We start from the raw sequence: 21830 nt of genomic DNA, 5'->3' as shown, positions 1-21830 counted from the left end.
AAGCAAACAAACAAAAAATTCTTTAAAATTTTAGTTTAAGGGTTTAATGTTGTTTTTAACTAAATCTCTGTCAATCTACTTAATCAATAAAGACTTGGGAGCCAGATGCTGGGGTGAAAACCTGCTAGCTCAGAGGCATAGAAAGCACCCTGAAGCTTCCTCCTCCACCAGCATCCTAGAAAGACAGAGCTTTCTCTTATGCCAGCTCAAACAAAACTCTTCCAACTCAATGTCCCTCCCTTCTACTTCCTGTGGATCTCTCTTTTTTTTTTGGTCCTGTGGATCTCTTTATCCATCCTTCTCATTCCCTCTACTCTCCGCGTCAACTGGTTGCTTGCTCTACCTCTTGACCTTTGGAATGTTGTTTTTATTTAATCCTATTTACAGCAAACAGAAAACTCTTGGATTAAAGGTGTGTGCTAGGACTGAGACACACCAGAACTAGAAACAGGTTTTTCCTGTAAATAACATAATTTGGGGGTTCATAGCTTGATCAAATATCCTGCAATAGTCTGGCAAGATGGCTGTAATGTTAAGAGTACTTGCTGCTCTTATAAAGAACACAGGTTTGATTCCCAGCACACACATCAGGCAGCTCACAACCACCTGTATCTCCAGTTCCAAAGGATCCAATGCCCTCTTCTGGCTCCTCAGGGCACCAAGCATATACATGGTACATAATACACATACATGTAGGCATTCATACATATACATAAAATTAAAAATAAATAAAAATTTAAAGCCCAAGGTGGTAACCAGTGCCTTTAATCCCAGCATTCAGGAGACAGAGGCAGGAGGATCTCTGTGAATTCAAAGCCAGTCTGGCCTACATAGTGAGTTCCAAGACAACCGAGGCTGTTATTACACAGAGAAACCTTGTCTCAAAAAACCAAAAATAAATAAATAAATTCTTAAAAATTGGTTGCATTAAAAAGAGAATGTTGAGGGCTCGGAGATGGCTCAGAGCTTATGAGCACTTGTTATTCTTTAGGATGACCCCAGTTCAATTCCTAGTGCTGACACTGTAGCTTGCAACAGTCTATAACTTGACCTCCAGACGATCCAATGGCCTTTTCTGACCTCTATAGGCACCAGGCACACATGTGACACAAAGACACATACCCACACACAAACAAAACACTCATGTAAAATAAGTAAATCTTAAAACAACAAAAAACAGATGGATCCAGGTCTGGTGGTGGCGGCCTGTGGCCACTGCAACTTGAGAGGCTGTCCATGGCAGTCGGACCACAAGTACAAGGCCTGCCTGGGTGACTTGGTGAGACCACATCTCCTAATAAAAGATAAGAAGAGCGCTGGGGAGATGGCTCACGTGGAAGATGGGGGTGGATGTGGCAGCCCACCGTAATCTCAGATGGGGAAGCTAAGTCAGGAAAGCAATGTGGTTAGCCAGACTGGCTGAAACAGCAAGTTAAAGGTTCAACAGGAGAGTCTGCCAACAAATAAGGTGGTGGGGAGTCAAGAAAGACACTCAATGTCAACCTCAGGCCTCCATAAGCACGTTCACACATACATGCACACACATACATGTGTACCCCCCACAAGTCCACATCCATATGCACAAACACACAGACCATACACCCACAAAGTTAAAAAGGGCCAGAGATGTAACTCCATGGCTGAGAGCTTGCCTAACATCTGTAAGGCTCTAGGCTTAATGCCCAGTATTGCAACAACAAAAAAGGAGGTAAATGGTTAATTTAAAAAACAAACAAACAAAAAAAAAAACCAAAAAAAACCCCAGTAACGTGTATATGCAGAAGTAATCTGAAGCCATATTTGAGAGACAGTGTTAACATAAGGCGGGGCAGGTCTCATTCACATATCCACAGAATACTACTGGGCATGTTATTTCGTGATACAAATATAGTCAGCAGTGCTTCTCTAGAGACAGATTAGTTGATGATCACAAGACACTGTGGGTCATAAGGATTCAAGAAGAGGGGAGGAAAAGAGAAGGGTAGAAAGGATGTAAAATGAAGGCAGGGCTTCTTGAAGACAGACAGATGAATTGTTACAAAAAGCACTACCAGCCGGGGATGTAGCACAGTTGGCAAGTGCTGGCATGAAGCCCTGAGTTCCAGCCCCAGCACTGCATGAAACTGGGCCAGGTGGTACAGTTTGTAATCCCAGCACTCAGAAGGTGGAGGCAGGAGGATCAGAAGTTCAAAGTTATCCTTGTTTGATGGAGATGGAGGTAGCCTAGGCTTGTCTCAAAACAAACAAATAAAAAATGAACTAAACTAAATAGAAAAGGGGCTGGTAACATGTAACTCAGTGGCAGAATGCTTGCCTAGCATGCATGCATAAGGCCCTAGGTTCCAAGCACTTGGCTACATAGTGAGTTTTGAGGCCAGCCTGGGACAGATGGCCTCAAACAAAACAAGCAAAACCCCAACCAAGCAACTAAACAAACACGAAACACTCCACAAAACAAACAAACCCATCCATTAAGTTCCATTAAGTGTAACCCTCCTGAAAAAAACAATAAATAAACAAAAAAACGAACAAATAAATAACAAAACAGTGTACTCCTCCAAAGTTCATCACAAAGCTTCCACAGCTGTAGGATCAAGGTCCCATTTAGACCTTCAGGCAAATTCCGCAAAGAGAAACAACTCACCTAATGGCTACAAATATCAAAGCTGCATTTCAAATGTTCTAATTCATTTTCTTACCAAGGGAGTCTGTGTCATCATACTTAACCAGAACCAGAAGTCCCATTGAAAAGTTGCCTGTGGTGGCGCACACCTTTAATTCCAGCATTTGGGAGGCAGAAGCAGGCGATCTCTGTGAGTTCAAGGCCAGCCTGGTCTACAAAACAAGTTCCAGAATAGTCAGGGCTGTTACACAGAGAAACCAGGACTCAAAAAAACAAGCAAACAAACAAACGAACAAATTGTCCACTACGGTTTTTATCTACTAGATATTTTTCTTATTGATATCTAGTAACTTTTTACGTGATAAAGATATTAACTGCTTACCTGCCTTTTGCTAAAAGAAGCAGGTTCAGTGTGATATAATTCATGTATCAGGAAACCGTCATTCTAAAGTGCGGAACTCAGGGGTTTCAGGAGACTCCCAGAGCTGTGCAACCATTAGCACTCTTAGTTCGGGAACATTTTCATAGCCCCAAATGGAAGCTGCCCACTCATTAATCACTTTTCCTTCCCATCCCGAGCCCTGGGCAACTAAAGATCCATCTCCTGTATAAATAGACTATGTTTACCATTTTCCTAGGACATCTTCTGTTGTTAAGTATACTTTGCATTTTAATTAAAGCTAAGGAGATCAAGTCTTTTCAGTTTTCTTCCTGATTTCTTTGCCTGGAGATACTGGTGTTATGCTCATTCACTGCAATTTTTTTTTAACCTCCTGGATCATTAATTCTCTTCCTGGCTGTGTCTGCTGCAAAACTCTCCCCCCTGAATTTTCAGTTATTCTACTTTTTATTTTTAGATGTTCCTTTTAAAAAATCAGTTTGATTTTTTTGTCTTTTATTTCTTACTTCTTAAAGTTATTGTCAAGTTTATTCTGTATTTTTTTTTCCCTTTTTTTTTTGGTTTTTTTTTCGAGACAGGGTTTCTCTGTGGCTTGGAGCCTGTCCTGGAACTAGCTCTGTATACCAGGCTGGTCTCGAACTCACAGAGATCCGCCTACCTCTGCCTCCCGAGTGCTGGGATTAAAGGCGTGCGCCACCATTGCCCAGCTATTCTGTATTTCTTTTTTTTTTTAATATTTATTTATTTACTATGTATACAATTCTTTCTGTGTGTATGCCTGCAGGCCAGAAGAGGGCACCAGACCTCATTACAGATGGTTGTGAGCCACCATGTGGTTGCTGGGAATTGAACTCAGGACCTTTGGAAGAGCAGGCAATGCTCTTAACCTCTGAGCCATCTCTCCAGCCCTCTGTATTTCTTTATAAATACAGTAAGCAGAGTTACTTCTTGATGTGTGTGAGCAACAAATCTAATATCTGAAGTCTTATGGGACCTTGTTTTCTTGTGTTTGGCTGTGACTGTGTGCTAATTACTGGCTTCAAGAACTAGTATGGATGAGTGTGTCCCTTACAGAGAAATATATATCCTAATTAAGGGAGCCATCTTAGGATTGGCAAGAGACTTGACTCTAGAGGGGCTTGCAGGTATCCAGGCAGATGTCCCCAGCTAGTACCTTGAGCAACTGAGGAGAGGGAACCTGAAATGACCCTATCCTATAGCCATACTGATGAATATATCTTGCATATCACCTTAGAACCTTCATCTGGCGATGGATCGAGATAGAGACAGAGACCCAAATTGGAGCACCAGACTGAGCTCTTAAGATCCAAATGAGGAACAGGAGGGAGAACATGAGCAAGGAAGTCAGGACCACGAGGGGTGCACCCACTGTGACAGTGGAACTGATCTATTGGGAGCTCACCAAGACCAGCTGGACGGGGACTGAATTAGCATGGGATGAAACCGGACTTCCTGAACGTCTGACGAGAAGCCAAGGTCAATGGCACTAGGTTTCAATCCTAATACATGAACTGGCTTTGTGGGAGCCTAGCCTGTTTGGATGCTCACCTTCCTGGTCCTGGATAGAAGTGGGAGGACCTTGGACTTCCCGCAGGGCAGGGAATCTGGACTGCTCTTCAGTCTCCAGAGGGGGAGGGGAGTAGGGGGAGGGGGCGATGTGTGCGAGGAGGGGGAGGGAAATGGGAAATGGGGAGGAGGTGGAAATTTTTTTTTCAACAACTAAAAAAAATAAATTAATTAAATGTGCTTTTATCAACAAAAAAAGGATTAGTATGGAGAAATGTAGTGTTACTGTAATGATCAGCAGAAGAGCTTCTGTTTTGGAGAATGAAAGTTTCAATAGTGGTGGTAACAGCTATATGATATGATAAAATAATTAGTGCCAATAAATTGTTTAAAATGCTCAAATGTCAAATTTTATGTTATGGTTCACACATGCATAAAACCACAATACTTTTTTTAAAACAGTGTCTTGCTATAGAGCCCAGGCTAGCCTTCAACTCTTGCTCCTCCTCTCTCTACACCCCAGAAATTCAGGGGTGAAGCACAGCGCAGGGCACTGCACAACACTGCTGACTGACCTGGGGGTCTAAATTGAGGAGTAGACGGTATCTGTTGTTTAATCTCACTTGAAATTGCTCCAAATTTTCATTTCTGCAACTTATCCATGGCTCAATTTCAGGCAAATGTCCTCAGGGCAAATGCGGGATCTCTTGCCGAGTTCACACCTTAAGAGTTCTGCCTTTCTCCTCAAATGTTACCCTGCCCTTCCTCTGCACTTTCAATTCTTTAATGGTCTTAGGTACTTTTGAATGTGTTACTCTATGACAGCTGTATTAAACAGAATGATCTCATTAATGGAAAGCAGAGAGCCACTTTCCCCTAGATTTTAATTAGTTTGAATTTGAGACGTTTGATTTAGGCAGAGTTTCACTATGCAGAACAGAGTCAACTAGAATTCTCCATCATCTTTCCTGGGATTATAGGTATTTACCACCATGCCTGACTAAAATACTTGTTTTAATTACCCAACAAATACAGTATAGATTAAGATCTCTTTATTGTCAGTAGCAGCATATCAGAGCTGGCAAGTGAACTCTGGGGGCTTTCCAGTCTCTGTCTGTCTCTATCCTCTCCAACCCCCAGTATTAGGGCTATAGATGCTTTTATGGGGTGCTGAGGATCCAAATTCAGGTCCCCACGCTTGCACAGCAAGTACTTTACCAACTGAACTATCTCCACAGCCCTCAGTTCTTTTCTGGGTTCCTGTATACAATAAAGTCAACACAAAGGAAAACAAAAGTTGAACACAAAGTGCAAAGATGTTCTTTAGCAATCACCTGGCAACTGGGTGTCAAGATGACCTAATTAGGTCACTGGATGCTCAGGGTCTGACATTTTCTCCCTGAGGTCAATGCACTTCCAACTTGCCTTCCTCTTTAGGGACCAGCAGAGACAAGTCTGATCAAGAAGCAGAACCAAATATCAAAGTCTAAATCTAAACTGAACAGATCCCATGTAAGGGTATTTTTCCAACACTGTCCAAGACCTGACATGACCAGAGAAGTGGAAATTGATGCTTCATTAAGTCAAAAATGTTGAACTTATGATTCAGCAACAAAAGGATCTATGTCAGGGTTAATAAAAAAATGTAAATGAGCCTATTATGTATGTGAGCAACTTCAAGGATCACCTTAATCAATCACATCTGGTAGGATTAGGGATTGTAATTTGTATTTGAAATAATAATGTAATGTAAGCTACTTGCTTTGTGTTATGGGAAAAAGAAGGAAGAACTGGGACTCTCCAAATGGTACCACTAATGGAGGAAGGTCATTGGTTAAAAAAATAAAGAAACTGCTTGGCTCGCCCTCATTGGTTAGAAGATAGGCGGGAGGAGTAAACAGAACAGAACGCTGGGAGGAAGAGGAAGTGAGCTCAGACTCCACAGCTCTCATCTCGGGAGCAGATGCCTCAGAGAGACGCCATGCTCCCAGCTCCCAGGCAGACACACGCGATGAAGCTCCGACCCAGGATGGACATAGGCTAGAATCTTCCCGGTAAGCGCACCTAGGAGCGCTACACAGATGATTAGAAATGGGCTAAATTAATATGTGAGAATTAGCCTAGAAGAGGCTGGATAAAAATGGGCCAAGCAGTGATTAAATGAATACAGTTTGTGTGTTGTTATTTTGGGCATAAGCTAGCCAGGCAGCCGGGGTGCTGGGGACGCAGCCCCGCCACTCTTATTACTACAAATGGCGCCCGACGTGATGGACTAAACCCACTTAAAAAACCTGAGAAGGTTTAAAAATAAGGGAGAGAGAGTTTAACACAGATTTTTGCTGTTTGTTGGTGGCGTGCTGTAGAGAGATTTCCTGATTCGGCAACAGCAGCAGAAAAAATGCTGTGTCATTTTAAAGCGCAGCTTCTTGGGGCTGTGCTGCCAGCGTGAACTCTGGCTTTAAAACATTTGTGGCACTCTGCTTGCTAGAGGCAAGCAAGCGCTCTCATCTAAGAGAAGATTCCTGACTCAGCTTTAGCTGCAAAACCCTACAGCTCATTAAGAGGTCCTGCCACGAAACACTTAAAAGGTGTTGACGAAAAGCTGAACGCATGCTTTTCGGTTTTCAGCCGTAGCAGGAAAAAAGCTGCGCCGTTTAAAAATGCCGGCTTTCTGGGCTGTCCTGCCAGGGTAAACTCTGACTCTTTTATGCAGGCAGTTCATGCGGTTTGCAAGCACAGGCTGCTGAAGCTCGCTTGCTGGCAGGGACCTTGAAATGCCATAGACTTGTGGCAGTAAACATGGCTACAGCCAGTACCTCAGCCATGAGGCTGGAAAGCTAAGGAATGGGCTACATCTAGCTGGCAAAGCCACGGCTTTAGTCCTACTGAGATTGCTTGGTAAATTAAAGACTCATGTGGTCAGAAAAACAGAGAGAGATACAGTAAAGAGAGCATCAAAGACAAAGAAAAATTTTAAATGATTTACAGCGTGTTAAAAATATATGAGAAACCCTGTCTCGAAAAACCAAAAAAAAAAAAAAAAAAAAAAAAAAATATATGCAGACTAAAAGTTGAAGTTCTTAAAGTAAAAAACAAAACAAAACAAAAAAAAGCAAGAGAGTTGTTGTGTGTGGTAGTACACACCTTTAATCCCAACACTTGGGAGGCAGAGGGAGATTGACCTCTGTGACTTCAAGGTGTGGTAGTACACGCCTTTAATCCCGGTGCCTAGAAGGCAGAGACAAACAGATCTCTGTGAGTTCAAGGTGTAGTAGTGTACACCTTTAATCCCAATGCCTGGGAGGCAGAGACAGGCGAATCTCTGAGAGTTCGAGGACAGCCTGGTCTACAGAGTTATTCCAGGTCAAAGATATACAGAGAATATAAAATAGAAGTAAAAAGAAATGAAATAGAGGTTAAAACAAAGGTGTACAAAGATGGAAAATAAACAGAGAATTTTGATACTGTATGCTATTATGCTCTCTTTGAATTATTTGAATGCTGAGGAAAGAGCAAAAGCTACTAAAAGATATTTGTTTATAAATGCTGCTGAACTAATCCAACATAGATATTTTGAATTTGGATCTAAGGATATGATACTTTGGAAAAGAGATTCTTCTTTTGTTTTCACAGAGGATCAGACCTTGTGGATTGCATTTACCCTGATATGGTATGATGGACCACACCCTCCTGAAGGGTTGTTGTGAACATCTTCAGAAAATTGCTTCGCTCAACTGCCAACTGAGATGAAACTAGCACACAGGTTATACTGTGAAAGACCTAATTGACGACGCCCCCATTCAGCAGGAAGCAGTTTGGAGAGAAAAAACTGCGCCCATATTCCCAAATATGGTTTATAAACGTTCTTTTACATTTAAAGGGGGATATGATATAGATATGAATAATTTACATTAGTATAGATTTTGCTTTATTGATAGAGATTTAAGGTCAATTTTGTTATGTATAAGTGTTTCTGATTTTGATTAAGGTATTGTGATTGTGTAGTTCATTTAAATATGTACTGTATAATTAAGAAATATAGGTTGTTAATGGATAATCATCGATAATAGTAAAGCTTGTAGTCATGTTAGTTAGATTTTCTAGATATATAGAGATATATTTTAGATAGACATTCTTCATGTCTTTCAAAGATTACAGAATAGGACATTTAATGTTTTAATAACTTAGGACTTTTCATGACAATGAGACACTCTGCTCCTGGCAGCACCAATCTACTTCAAAAGGAAGATGGGCATCGAAGAGGCTCATTATGGAGTTTGATAGCCATTTGGGCAAGAAACTGCTCTTGCCTGGACTATTGCATAAACTGGACACAGAGAACCCACAGAGAGAGGACTACTGAACTTGCCTAAGGTGAGATGATCTTTCGGGGTTCCTGATTCATGAAAGAGTCTGCGAGACATTCTGCAGGCCACAACAGATAGTGACTGAACTGACTTTGAATTTTCCTGCTTTATGGAAATGTCTGCTGGATACCATGGGCCTGAAGGCTGAAGATGGATGCCCCAACGGTACAGAGGAACTTTGGGTGACTGCCCAGGCAGCGAGATGTCTCTGTCATTTCTAGAGTTTTAAAAGTTGCTTTTTCTTGTTTGCTTAGGTAATATTGTATCTTTCTGGAGTCTTTGATGGAGTTAAGAATAGTTAGTTATAGTTATAGTTTTCGTTAGTTATGATAAAGATTATTGTAATTTTTACTTGATAACTATTTTGTTATATGTAATTTTGCTATGTTAAAGTTAAAGCCTTGCCGGGCGGTGGTGGCGCACGCCTTTAATCCCAGCACTCGGGAGGCAGAGGCAGGCGGATCTCTGTGAGTTCGAGACCAGCTTGGTCTACAAGAGCTAGTTCCAGGACAGGCTCCAAAACCACAGAGAAACCCTGTCTCGAAAAACCAAAATAAATAAATAAATAAATAAATAAATAAATAAATAAAGTTAAAGCCTTTCCTTTTTGTTTAAACAGGAAAAGGGGAAATGATGGAGGAAGGTCATTGGTTAAAAAAATAAAGAAACTGCTTGGCTCGCCCTCATTGGTTAGAAGATAGGTGGGAGGAGTAAACAGAACAGAAAGCTGGGAGGAAGAGGAAGTGAGCTCAGACTCCACAGCTCTCCTCTCGGGAGCAGATGCCTCAGAGAGACGCCATGCTCCCAGCTCCCAGGCAGACACACGTGATGAAGCTCCGAACCAGGATGGACATAGGCTAGAATCTTCCCGGTAAGCGCACCTAGGAGCGCTACACAGATGATTAGAAATGGGCTAAATTAATATGTGAGAATTAGCCTAGAAGAGGCTAGATAGAAATGGGCCAAGCAGTGATTAAATGAATACAGTTTGTGTGTTGTTATTTTCGGGCATAAGCTAGCCAGGCAGCCGGGGTGCTGGGGATGCAGCCCCACCGTCCTTATTACTACAGTACCACGACATAACTCCAGGGAATCAGAGAAAGCAGGGTGCTGTACTTAAACACAGGTCTATTTTACTTATAGACTCTTCCATTATTCTACATTATTCTCTCTCTCTCTCTCTCTCTCTCTCTCTCTCGTGCATCACCACTGCTCAGCATGTTATTCTAGTCTTTTTACTGCACCCTTAAAGAAAAAAAATGGTAGTGGTGGCGCATGTTTTTTAATTCCAGCACTCAGGAGGCAGGGGCAATCAGAGCTCTGTGAGTTTGAGGCCTGCCTGGTCTACAAAGCAAGTTCCAGGACAGCCAGAGCTACATCAGGAGACCGTATCTCAAAGTGGTTGGGGAGAATTCTCTCTTAAAAGGAAGGTGGGTTGAGGGCAAAGTTTACATAGCAATTCTTCAGGGAAGGTAGGTACTTACTGACTCCTTAATAGCTTATAAGGGAGACATGGGCAACTGACTCCATCAAAGCGTCTCTAAATTGTCTTCTGGAAGGACCCTGCCTTTATGGCAGCTCATCTACATGAACAGGAGATGAAGGATTTGAAGAAAATTCTGGGAACCATTAAATTAAGTATGTACCTGTTTACGTGAAAATGTCAAATTCTAGAACAGCCACAGCTTGTTCTACTTACTGTTTGTAGGAGCAGAGGCCTCAGACTTGAGAAAGGTGGGAAGATATTAGCACTGGGTGGATAAAAGCCTTGGGCTCAGGGTTGAATGAGGGCTTTATCACTCACTGGCTAGCAAAGAACATAGTCTTTTTGTTGTTAGAGGTGGCCCTGGGTGGCTTAGAGCCTTGAGGGAGAAGCTAATGAAACAAGCAGCTGCTTCTGGGCCACAGATAGCGCTTAACTGTGAGTGAAAATAAAAGCATGTAAGTAAAGACAATGAATAAGTACTGATCTTTCCATCCAGGAAACCTGTCCCTAAATCACTGCCTGCAGGGGGACTGCAATCTGCACAGACGAGCCTGGGAGCCTGCAAATGGTTCCCAATAGTGTCTACTCTCAAGTTCCATCACTCCTTCCCCTTCATACCCTCACAGCCTCAACTACTGCTTATCCCCCTCCATGCCTGCCCTACTCTGGACCGTCTTCAGGCTTTTGCTTTCCTTCAGCCTCAACTTCTTCCTCCATTTCTATCTAAATCCTGCCCATGCATCCTTCACACTCCCAAGAGTTTCGTGAAAATCTCTGAAATTTTAAGATAATATTTGAAGTGTATTAACTGGAGTTGGAGAGATGGGTCTGTACTTAAGAGGATTTAGTACTCTTCCTGAAGATCTGAGTTTGGTGCTCAGCACCCATGTTAGGTGGCTCCCACCCTCCTGTAACTCCAGCTCTACAGGATCTGACACCTTGTTCTAACCTCCAAGGGCACTTGCATAGACACATGCACATGTGTGCACATATGCAAACTCTTTTTAAAAGAGGTAAAGGGTTTCTCTGTAGCTTTGGGGCCTGTCCTGGAACTAGCTCTTGTAGATCAGGCTGGCCTCAAACCCACAGCAATCCACCTGCCTCCCAAGTACTAGGATTAAAGGCATGTGCCACCACCGCCTGGCTCCACTATCTACTTTTAATTCAAAAAGAAGCTTCACATCCAAATGAAATCCCTCTTCCACACTCTAGTAATGACTACTCCTAGTTCTACAGATTGGCCTGTTTTGGACATTTCACATAAATGGAATCATACAAAATGTGGCTTTTCATGTCTAACTTCTTTCACTTAACCACACTTCCAAGGTTTATACTGTAGTATGAACCGGCAGTATGCCATCTTTTTTATTACCAAATACCATTGTATTAAATAAATGTACCAGGTTTTATTTGTCTACTCACAGGTGACAGGTTCTAGTTGTTCCTACTTCCGGGCTACTGTGCATAATGCTGAGGTGTAAGCTTTTGTGTAGACTATGTTTGCTGTTACTTTCCTTCAGGTCGGGGTCTTGAACGTGCTAGGTAAGCACTCTGTCTTAGAGTTTATCCCTGACGATTTTTTTCTCTCCTTTTTGAGCTAGAATCTTATCTAGAACTTGAGTAGGTCTTGAACTTTTGATGACCCACCTGCCTCTACCTTCTAAGTGCTGAGACTACAGCTAATACACCCACTCCCTTCCCTTAGGAATCTTCCAGACCTTCAGAACCAGACTGGAACTGCTGAGGCATTCAGCCTTGTGAACTGAGCAGTACTAGGCTCTCAGGCTCGCAGCATGTGTTCAGCCATTGTTGTTACCCAGACACTGTGTAGCCAGTCTAATAAATGCACTTCTAACTTATACATTGGCTCTACTGGCTTTTAGAGAACCCTGACTAATACAAGAGGTGATGAGGTCATGAAGACTCAGCTTTTGCAAATGTATTCATGTCAAGATCGTAGGAGTGAGGAGTGGCTTCCTGAAAAAGATGAGTTCAGCCCTCTGACTCTCCAAACCTCTCTGGCTGTTCCCCAAATTCCTTTTGCCATAGGATGATGTAGCACAAAGGTCCTGGCCAGATGTTGCCTTCAGACCTTGGGGTTCTGAGCTTCAGAACTGTAAGAAACAAAGCCCTGTCCTTTATAAGTAAATTCCAGGTCCAGGTATTCTGTCACACAGTACAAAAGACAGCACATGAATGCAATCCAGAAGGGACTTCTGAAGCCTTCTCTGACGCTCCTGAGCAACACCATTCCCTGCTGTGCTGAAAGCCAATGACCACTGAAGGGAAGAAGGAAGAAGAGCAGGCAGTGTGAGGTAGCAAGGTGCATTTTAAAGATCCAGAGATTACCTGAAAAGTAACACTCTACACACTACCTAGTGAGCCAAAGAAAACAAAAATCAAGGAAGCACAAGATCGGCAGACTGTTAAGTTACATAAAGAGCTGGTTTATGATGGAAGTACTGCCACAGGCAGGCCTGGTCCATAAATGCAGAGACCATGAGGAGACTCAATCATCCTTGGGGGCTGAAGCGATGTGGGTACTGCGATGCAAGAGTATGGTTTTCAAATTCTGGTCCTGTCACCTAGTATCTGTGTCACTTTGGACCAGGTAGTTAATATCTTTGAGCCTCAATTCCCTCGTTCTGAACTGGTAGGGTTGCTATGATTGACATATAACAGGTACTCAGTAGGTGGTAACTTATACAACCTACTGCCATTTCTGACATGACAATTACCCAGGGCAATCTTGGAAAGTGCAAATAATTGTGAAGTAGCTATTATTCTTTTCTATATAGGTAAAAGTGCCAAACTGCTAAGTTTCTGATATAAATCTGAATATTGTTTTTTTTTTTTTTTGACTGACAGAAGAAACCACTGGTCAGAAAGTCCAAAAATGAAGCTAGTACAAATGAAACTTTAGTTCAGGGCTTTGAAGTAACTCCCAACCCCCTATGTGGAAAGGGGCAGAAGGCATCATGTAGAGCCTGTGAACTTCAATAAGGTAAGTACAATAAGTACAATGGAAGGGGATCGCTGCAAAAAGGGCTTGCTTCACTTCCACACTCTACCAGCTTTTGTGACTACCAGCAAACCACGTCTTCATTTAAAAAGCTGGTAGAGGGGGCTGGAGAGATGGCTCAGCGGTTAAGAGCACTGCCTGCTCTTCCAAAGGTCCTGAGTTCAATTCCCGGCAACCACATGGTGGCTCACAACCATCTGTAAAGAGGTCTGGTGCCCTCTTCTGGCCTGCAGACATGCACACAGACAGAATATTGTATACATAATAAATAAATAAATAAATAAATAAATAAATAAATAAAGCTGGTAGAGAGCCAGGCATCGTGGTGTATGTCTTTAATTCCAGCACTTGGGAGGTGGAGGCAGCTGGATCTCTAAAAGTTCAAGGCCAAACTAGTCTACTTTAGTGAGTTCCACACTAGCCAGAGCTAAGCAGTCAGACTCTGCCTTTAAAACAACAACAATAAAACCAAACTAACACACACACACACAAAAGGAAGTTGATAAGAGTACTTGCCTAGTCATGGGTTTAATCCCCAGCAAGACATAAACCAACCTGGTGGGCTCAGAGATTAAAAGCTCTGGCTACTCTCCCAGAGGTCCTGAGTTCAATTCCCAGCAAACCACATGGTGGCTCACAACCATCTATAACTAGAACTGGTGCCCTCTTCTGGTGTGCAGACATAAATGTAGATAGAACATTGTACACATAATAAATAAATCTTTTGTGTGTGTGTGAAAAAACATCTAATTGTTTTTATTGAGCTATATACTTTTCTCCACTCCCCTCCTTTCCTCTCCGCTCCCCTTGTACTCTCCCCATGATCCCCACACTCCCAATTTACTCAGGTGATTTTGTCTTTTTCTACTTCCCATGTAAATTAGATAATAAATAAATCTTAAAATAAAAAAAAAACTGGCATGGTGACATATGCCTGGAATTCTAGTACCCGGGAGGTGGAGAAGGTAGGTCAGAAGTCCAAGGTCATCCTTGGGTACAGATCAAGCCTACAGTCAGCCCAGACTATGAGACTGTCCCCAAAGCCAGATAGATAGGTAGACAGACAGACAAACAGATGGAACTACAGTGCTTTACTATATTTCAGGATGACTGGTGGAATCTGGTGTTTCTATCCGCGTTATGAATAATGATCAGCAATGGGAACCACTCAACTGTGCATCAGCTGATGCTGGATAACAAATGTGGCTAGTCCGTAGATGATTAACGTTATTCTTGAATAAATATTGAACAGCATAACATCTGTCATCATCTTTTTTTTCAAAACTAACAACAGAGGGGCTGGAGAGATGGCTCAGCAGTTAAAAGCACTGGATCTTGCAGAAGACCTAGATTCAATTCCAAACACCCACATGGTTGCTCACAACCACCTACAGCTTCAGTTTGAGGGCCTCTAGAGCCTCTTCAGGCACCAGACACACCAGACACACATATGATACACTAGCATACATACAGATAAAACACCCATCCACATAAAATAAAAATTAACAAAAAATTTAAAGCAAACAACAGGATCAGTTTCTACTATTATTAGAAAAATTGTGTAGAAGAGGGACCTGTTGGACCCTGGGAGGTAAAGAGCAAGCTCTCAGGCACAAGAGATTGTGGGTGCTCAGTACCATACTTCACAAACTGATTCATCCTGGAACCCATATACTGGATGGAAAGAGAACAGGCTCTCAAAAATTATACACACATACACACATGCACCTGCAGGCATATGCTCTCTCTGTGTCTCTGTCTCTCTCTTGTTCTCTCTGCAGAAAGTAAACAAATAAACATTTTTTAAAAATAAAGATCTAAATGACCTTCTATGTTATCTTGGAGAACAGGTTTAGGTTAACCTAAGTACAAGTGCCAAAGTCTTTATCTATAAAATGGGAATATTTTGTATCATACGTAAAAATTAACTAAAAATGAACCATATATCTAAATGTTAAGAAGAGCTAAATCAATAAGAGTTGGAAGAAAAATTGTGTTCGCAGTCGTCGCCGCGCCGCCGCCGCTCTCTAATGCCAGCGCCGCCTCTGGCTTGCCGAGCTCCAGCCGAAGGAGAAGGGGGTAGGTAAGTAAGGAGGTGCCCATACCATGGCTCGTACTAAGCCGACTGCCCGTAAATCCACCGGTGGTAAAGCACCCAGGAAACAACTGGCTACAAAAGCCGCTCGCAAGAGTGCGCCCTCTACTGGAGGGGTGAAGAAACCTCATCGTTACAGGCCTGGTACTGTGGCACTCCGTGAAATCAGACGCTATCAGAAATCCACTGAACTTCTGATCCGCAAACTCCCCTTCCAGCGTCTGGTGCGAGAAATTGCTCAGGACTTCAAAACAGATCTGTGCTTCCAGAGTGCGGCTATTGGTGCTTTGCAGGAGGCAAGTGAGGCCTATCTGGTTGGCCTTTTTGAAGATACCAACCTGTGTGCTATCCATGCCAAACGTGTAACAATTATGCCAAAAGATATCCAGCTAGCACGCCGCATACGCGGAGAACGTGCTTAAGAGTCCACTATGAGGGGGGAAACATTTCATTCTCAAAAAAATTTTTTTCCTCTTCTTCCTGTTATCAGTAGTTCTGAATGTTAGATTTTTTTTTTTTTTTCGAGACAGGGTTTCTCTGTGGTTTTGAAGCCTGTCCTGGAACTAGCTCTTGTAGACAAGGCTGGTCTCGAACTCACAGAGATCCGCCTGCCTCTGCCTCCCAAGTGCTGGGATTAAAGGCGTGCGCCACCACCGCCCGGCAGATATTTTTTCCATGGGGTCAAAAGGTACCTAAGTATATGATTGCGAGTGGAAAAATAGGGGACAGAAATCAGGTATTGGCAGTTTTTCCATTTTCATTTGTGTGTGAATTTTTAATATAAATGCAAGATGTAAAGCATTAATGCAAGCAAAATGTTTCAGTGAACACATTTCAACAGTTCAACTTTATAAAAATTATAAATAAACCTGTTAAAATTTTCTGGACAATGCCAGCATTTGGATTTTTTTAAAATAAGTAAATTTCTTATTGACGGCAACTAAATGGTGTTTGTAGCATTTTTATCATACAGTAGATTCCATCATTCACTATACTTTTCTAACTGAGTTGTCCTACATGCAAGTACATGTTTTTAATGTTGTCTGTCTTCTGTGCTGTTCCTGTAAGTTTGCTATTAAAATACATTAAACTATATTAAAAAAAAAAGAGTTGGAAGAAAACAGAAGTAAATCTCCTCAGTGTATCCGCGGGTAGCCTGAAACTCACAGAGATGTACCTGCCTCAAGCCCTGAATGTAAAGGTGTGCACCACCACACCTGGCACATCCATTACAGTTGAATGATAACTTATTAGAAATGACTCCACGAGTATGAGCAATGGAAAAGAAAGCTAACAAATAAATTTCATCAAAGCTAAACTTCTATGTTTCAAACAGCACCACATACAAGAGAACAAGATGTTCTACACACTGGCATAAAATATCTGCAAATCATACATTAAGGAAGTTGTCTCCAGAATACACCAGCAAATATCATAGCCCAATAATAAATAAAACATCCCAAAATGGAAATGGTAAAGAATCTGAATAGATGTTTTTCTAAAGAACATTTTAAAACAGACAAAAACTGATTTTAAAAAAAAAAAGGTGTTCAACATCATTCAACATCATCAGTGAAATACAAACTTAAATCACAATTCATTTCATACCCATTAGGATGGCTGAAAGGAATAGGCCAGAAAATTAACAAGTATTGGCTAGCTAGCATAGTGGAACTTTTGTTTATTATTGGCAGGAATGTAAAATGATGCCACCATTTAAAAAAAAATATTATTGACTTAGCTCTTATATTTAGATATATAATCCATTTTGGCTTAATTTTTAGGCATGATATGAAATAGTCCCATTTTATAGATAAGCATGGAGTTACTATATGACCTAACAATTCCCCCAGCTGTAAACTCAGGGCAAATAAAAACAAGTGTACACAAAACTTTGTAAACCAGTATTCATAGTGGCCGAGAAGTAGAAATGGGGTTATTAAGATAGCTCAGCAAGTTAATGGTGCCTTTGACCTAGTCTGAAGACCTAAGCTTAGTCCCTGGTATCCACATGGTAGAAGGAAAGAACCAACTGCTACAAGTTGTCTTCAGACCTACACACACACACACACACACATAAATAAATAAATAAATAAATAAATTCAATCTAGAAACAATCCAGCTGCCCATCAACTGATGATGGAAAATAAAACGGTGCTATTCAGTACAATGAAATACTAATCTATAAAAAGGAATGGAGATCACGGAGCAGTGGTAGTGCAGGCCTTTAATCCCAGCACTCAGGAGGCAGAGACAGGCTGATCTGAGTTTGAGGTCAGTATGGTCTACAGAGTGAGTTCCAGAACAGGCTCCAAAGCCACACAGAGAAACCCTGTCTTTTTTTTTTCTTTAATATTTATTTATTATTACACAGTGTTCAGTCTGCAGGCCAGAAGAGGGATCCAGATCAAACTACAGATGGTTGTGAGCCACCATATGGTTGCTGGGAATTGAACTCAGGACCTCTGGAAGATCAGCCAGTGCTCTTAACCTCTGAGCCATCTCTCCAGCCCCCGAGAAACCCTGTCTTGAGAAACAAACAAACAACAACAACAACAAAAAGGAATAAAGGTATTAAGGTATTGACCCATGTTATAGTAAGGAAGAACCTTAAAAAGGTATTCTTTATGGAAAGGAACTAGAAAAAATGGAGGTCTGACTCTATTGCCATATGACTCCATTCCACTCATAGGCATGTCCACAAAAGGCAGATCAGAGACAAAAAGCAGACCAGAGGTCAAGGATTTAGTGGCGTGGTATAGCATTTGTCTGGCATATGCAAGCCTAAGGATCTGATTCTTAGCATCACAAAAAAGAAAGAAAGAAAAATGCCCATCATTGGTTGTCAGGGGCTGGGGGAATAACTGATATGGGTATAGGATAAAAACATATTCTAAAATCAGACAGCCATGGTGGCTGTCTGTACCATGACCATGGCAACTCTTATAAAGGAAAGAACTTAATTAGGACTTATTTACAGTTTCAGAGGTTTAAGTCTTTTGTCACCATGGCAGGAGCATGGTGGCATGCAGAGAGACATGGTGCTGGAGAAGTAGCTGAGAGCTGTACATCTGGATTCACAGACAGTAGGAAGAGAATGAGCTACTGGCCCTGCATGGACTTTTGAAACCTCAAACCCATCCCCAGTGACACTTCCTCCAACAAGGCCACACCTCCTAATCCTTGTAAGTAGTTCCACCCCATGATGACTATGCATTCTTATTCAAACTACACAAACTACTACACTGTCCAAATTTTGTGTCCAAAAATTTGTGTGTTGGGGTATATGTGTATGCATACGTATGTTCATGTGTGTGCATATGTACATCAGGTGCACATATATATGTGTGAATGCATGAGGAGGTCAGAAGTCAACACTAGTGTCTTCCTCAAGCTTTCCCCAGACTATTTTTTGAGAAAAGGCCTCTCAGTGAACATGGCACTCACCAATGCAGCTATGCAGGCTGGCCAGTGAGCTCCAGTGATCCATCTGTTTCCATCTCCTCAGTGCTGGGATTACAGACACGCACTTCTGCCCTCAGCAAAACATAGGTCCTTGGAAATGAAACTTGGGTCCTCGGGCTTTCGAGCTGAGCACTATGCCAACTGTGACATCTCCCCAGACCCCTTTTTTTTTGTAGGGGAGGAAGGGGGTTTAAAAAGAATCTCACATAGCTCAGGCTGGCATTAAACTCACTAAAGCAGCCAAGGGTGACTCTGAACTTTGGATCCTCCCGTTTTGATCTTCCAAATGTTGGGGTTACATCTCTATATACTAAAAAACACTGACTTGCACCTTTTAATTTGAGGCATTTTCAGAATGTAAATTATATCTCAAATAAGTTTGAAAGGATGAAGATAATGTCTACTTCCCTGCCAACTTCATGACTTTACTAAGCACAAACAGAATAGACACTGCCAGCGAGACACTAAGAAACCAGATTGGAGCAGAAAGAAACCTTCCAGTTTCAAGGACAAAAATGGAGAAGGCAAAGTTCACACGACTACAGTCCAAATTTCCACACCAGATCTAATAAGATGATCCTTAAGAGACAGAGAATTGTTTTCAGCTAATGGTTTCTTACTTTACTTGAGGTAGAAATCTGAGAATAAGATAAAAGTTGGTGCCTGACAAGTTAAAGCTTGTAATTCTGCTTAGTTGGAAACTCTGTAAAAATCTTGTCATCGTGTATATACACTCATCGCCCCCCTTCTGTGCCTTTTGCCTTGGTTCCCTTTGGCTCTTTTGAAAGAAAAGAAAAAGAGGGTGGAAAAGGGTGTGATTTGTCTGGGCATGTCAAAATGTCTATCCCTTCCTTTACACAATAGCATACTTTCACCTCCATGTCTTGGCTCAGTGTATAGGTTTTTTTCTCCCTTCCTTCCTTCCCTCCCTCCCTCCTTCCTTCCTTCTTTCTTCCTGTTTGTTATAATTGTTTTATCAAAGACATTTTGGGCCTAAGAGTGTGCCTCTGTAGCAAGAAAGAGGCCCTGGGTTCAATCCTAATGATCTTCAAAACAACACCAACACAGCCAAAGATTCTTTTGACACTCAGAAGGATCATTGGGACCCCTGAAATGTAGACTGTTCTTCAAGGACATGACTTTGAGGACATCTGAGCAGATTCGTAGCTGGCTAAACTGTCTGGCTACAAGAGCTTACTGAAGAACATTACTCATGTGTCTACCACATTCATCACAACGGAGCGACATGCCCTTAAGAGTCTTACAGTGCAGGCTGAGGAGATGCTCAGTAGGTAAGATACTTGTCATGCAAGCATGAGGACCGGAGTTTGGATCCCCAGAACCCACATAAAAGCTGGGTGGAGATGGCAGCTACTGTAATCCCAGCAGTTAGGCGGCGGCAGAGGGAATCCCAGGGGTAAGTTGACTAGTTAGTCAAATCAGAAAAATCCAGGTTCAGCTAGAGACCCTGCTTTAGTTAATGAAGTAGGAGTAATCAACAAAGGTAACCAGTGCCAACACATGGCTTCCACATACATGCTTGTATACATACCCTCAAGTGCAAAACACGTGCACAGACACACACACACACAATCCTCAACCCTCAACACATTAAGGGATAATCACAGACATGTCTTAACTCCTATTTTGGGAAAGACAGGACTTCTGCTTTGTATACAATTCCTTATCATTGAAAAAATTTTTGATTTTTTTTTGTCACAGGATATTACTCAGTAGCCACAGCTGGCCTCTAACTCACTCTGTAAACCAGGCTGACCCCCAAATCACAAAGATTCACTTGCCTCTGCTTCTCTGTGCTAGATTTAAAGGTGTCAGCAACTTTATACACAGCTTCCTATCTGCAGCAGCTGCTAGCTCCAGCACTTGCCCGGTATGAATAGCAGATATGCGGACATCTTTTCACAAAGTCAAGTTTAACTATTCAGGGATTTAGTTCTTAGACTGCTACATGAACAGGTAACACATGTAGCAGGAATTCTTAAATAAGACAAGAAGAGATATCTACTGTGGGAATGAATACTCAGCCCCTCTCTGCTCTTTGCCTGGACTGCAGACAGAATTGGTGAATATGTTTAAAAAAAAAAAAAACCCAAACTATCACTGAGTTGAGTGGGAAGTATCCATAGAGTCATGCAGGCAGATTGAGAAAAAGAAAGATTAAATGCATTCACAGACCCCCAAAACTAAGTGCTCCCCAGAGTACTCTCTAGTACCCTTATTACAAACGACCAGAACAGCATGTTTGGAATAACTTGGGCCTGTGCAAGTAACACACAAGTGGGAAAATTCACCTCCTGCTTCTCTTAATGGGAATTCACTTAAGGCCTTGGCTTTTAAGTACATATAACCGACACCAAAAACATCAGTTAGTTCAATCTTGTCCATCTTGGGGAGGCAGAACAGAAATTCCACCTCCCCCTACCTGTCCTGTTATTCATCACTAACTGATTAGCACACCAATTAAAACCACCGAAAACACATGCAACACCAACAGCTGCAGTTTTTATAGGGGATCCCAGAGGCTAATGAGATCAATGGGTTAATAAGCTGAGCCTTTGACAGGCAGAATGTTGCCACATTAGAATGACACACCACTTTCAAAAACTCAGACCTAAAAACAGACAAGAAAGTCTGTGAAAACCATCTCCTTGAAAAAGCACAGGTGACTTGGTGTCTGAGGCTTATATTTAGAGGTGTCCTGGGTTCTCCAGTCACTGGTTTCTCTGGTTTCCTTAAGTGTTACTTCATGGCTGTAGTCGCACCTGCGTGAGCCCCAGCCTGTCTGACCTCCACAGCTGCAGGTCAATTACTTTCTCTGGAAACT

The 21830-nt window shown here is 41.9% G+C and overlaps 2 protein-coding genes across 2 annotated transcripts in view; one reads left to right on the top strand and one right to left on the bottom strand.

Moving 5' to 3' along the window:
- Positions 1-21830, bottom strand: part of Tango6 (transport and golgi organization 6 homolog) — a 166319-nt gene that overhangs the window by 78563 nt on the left and 65926 nt on the right. The window lies entirely within an intron of this gene.
- Positions 15444-16615, top strand: LOC121446831 (histone H3.3A-like). The gene is made up of 2 exons (XM_041649663.1): positions 15444-16026; positions 16185-16615. The coding sequence occupies exon 1, from the start codon at positions 15532-15534 to the stop codon at positions 15940-15942; it is 411 nt and encodes a 136-aa protein (XP_041505597.1). The 5' UTR covers positions 15444-15531; the 3' UTR covers positions 15943-16026; positions 16185-16615.

The sequence above is a fragment of the Microtus oregoni genome, unplaced genomic scaffold, assembly GCF_018167655.1.
Source record: "Microtus oregoni isolate MIOR12 unplaced genomic scaffold, Mior012 000004F_ref0000308, whole genome shotgun sequence".
In the NCBI taxonomy this organism is placed as follows: Eukaryota; Metazoa; Chordata; class Mammalia; order Rodentia; family Cricetidae; genus Microtus; species Microtus oregoni.
The sequence above is the reverse complement of the archived record's forward strand: the minus strand, read 5'-3'. Positions and strand labels throughout refer to the sequence as shown.

Bases quoted from the DNA above. Each gene is read 5' to 3' on its own strand.
- LOC121446831 (XM_041649663.1), top strand. From the start codon at position 15,532: ATGGCTCGTACTAAGCCGACTGCCCGTAAATCCACCGGTGGTAAAGCA.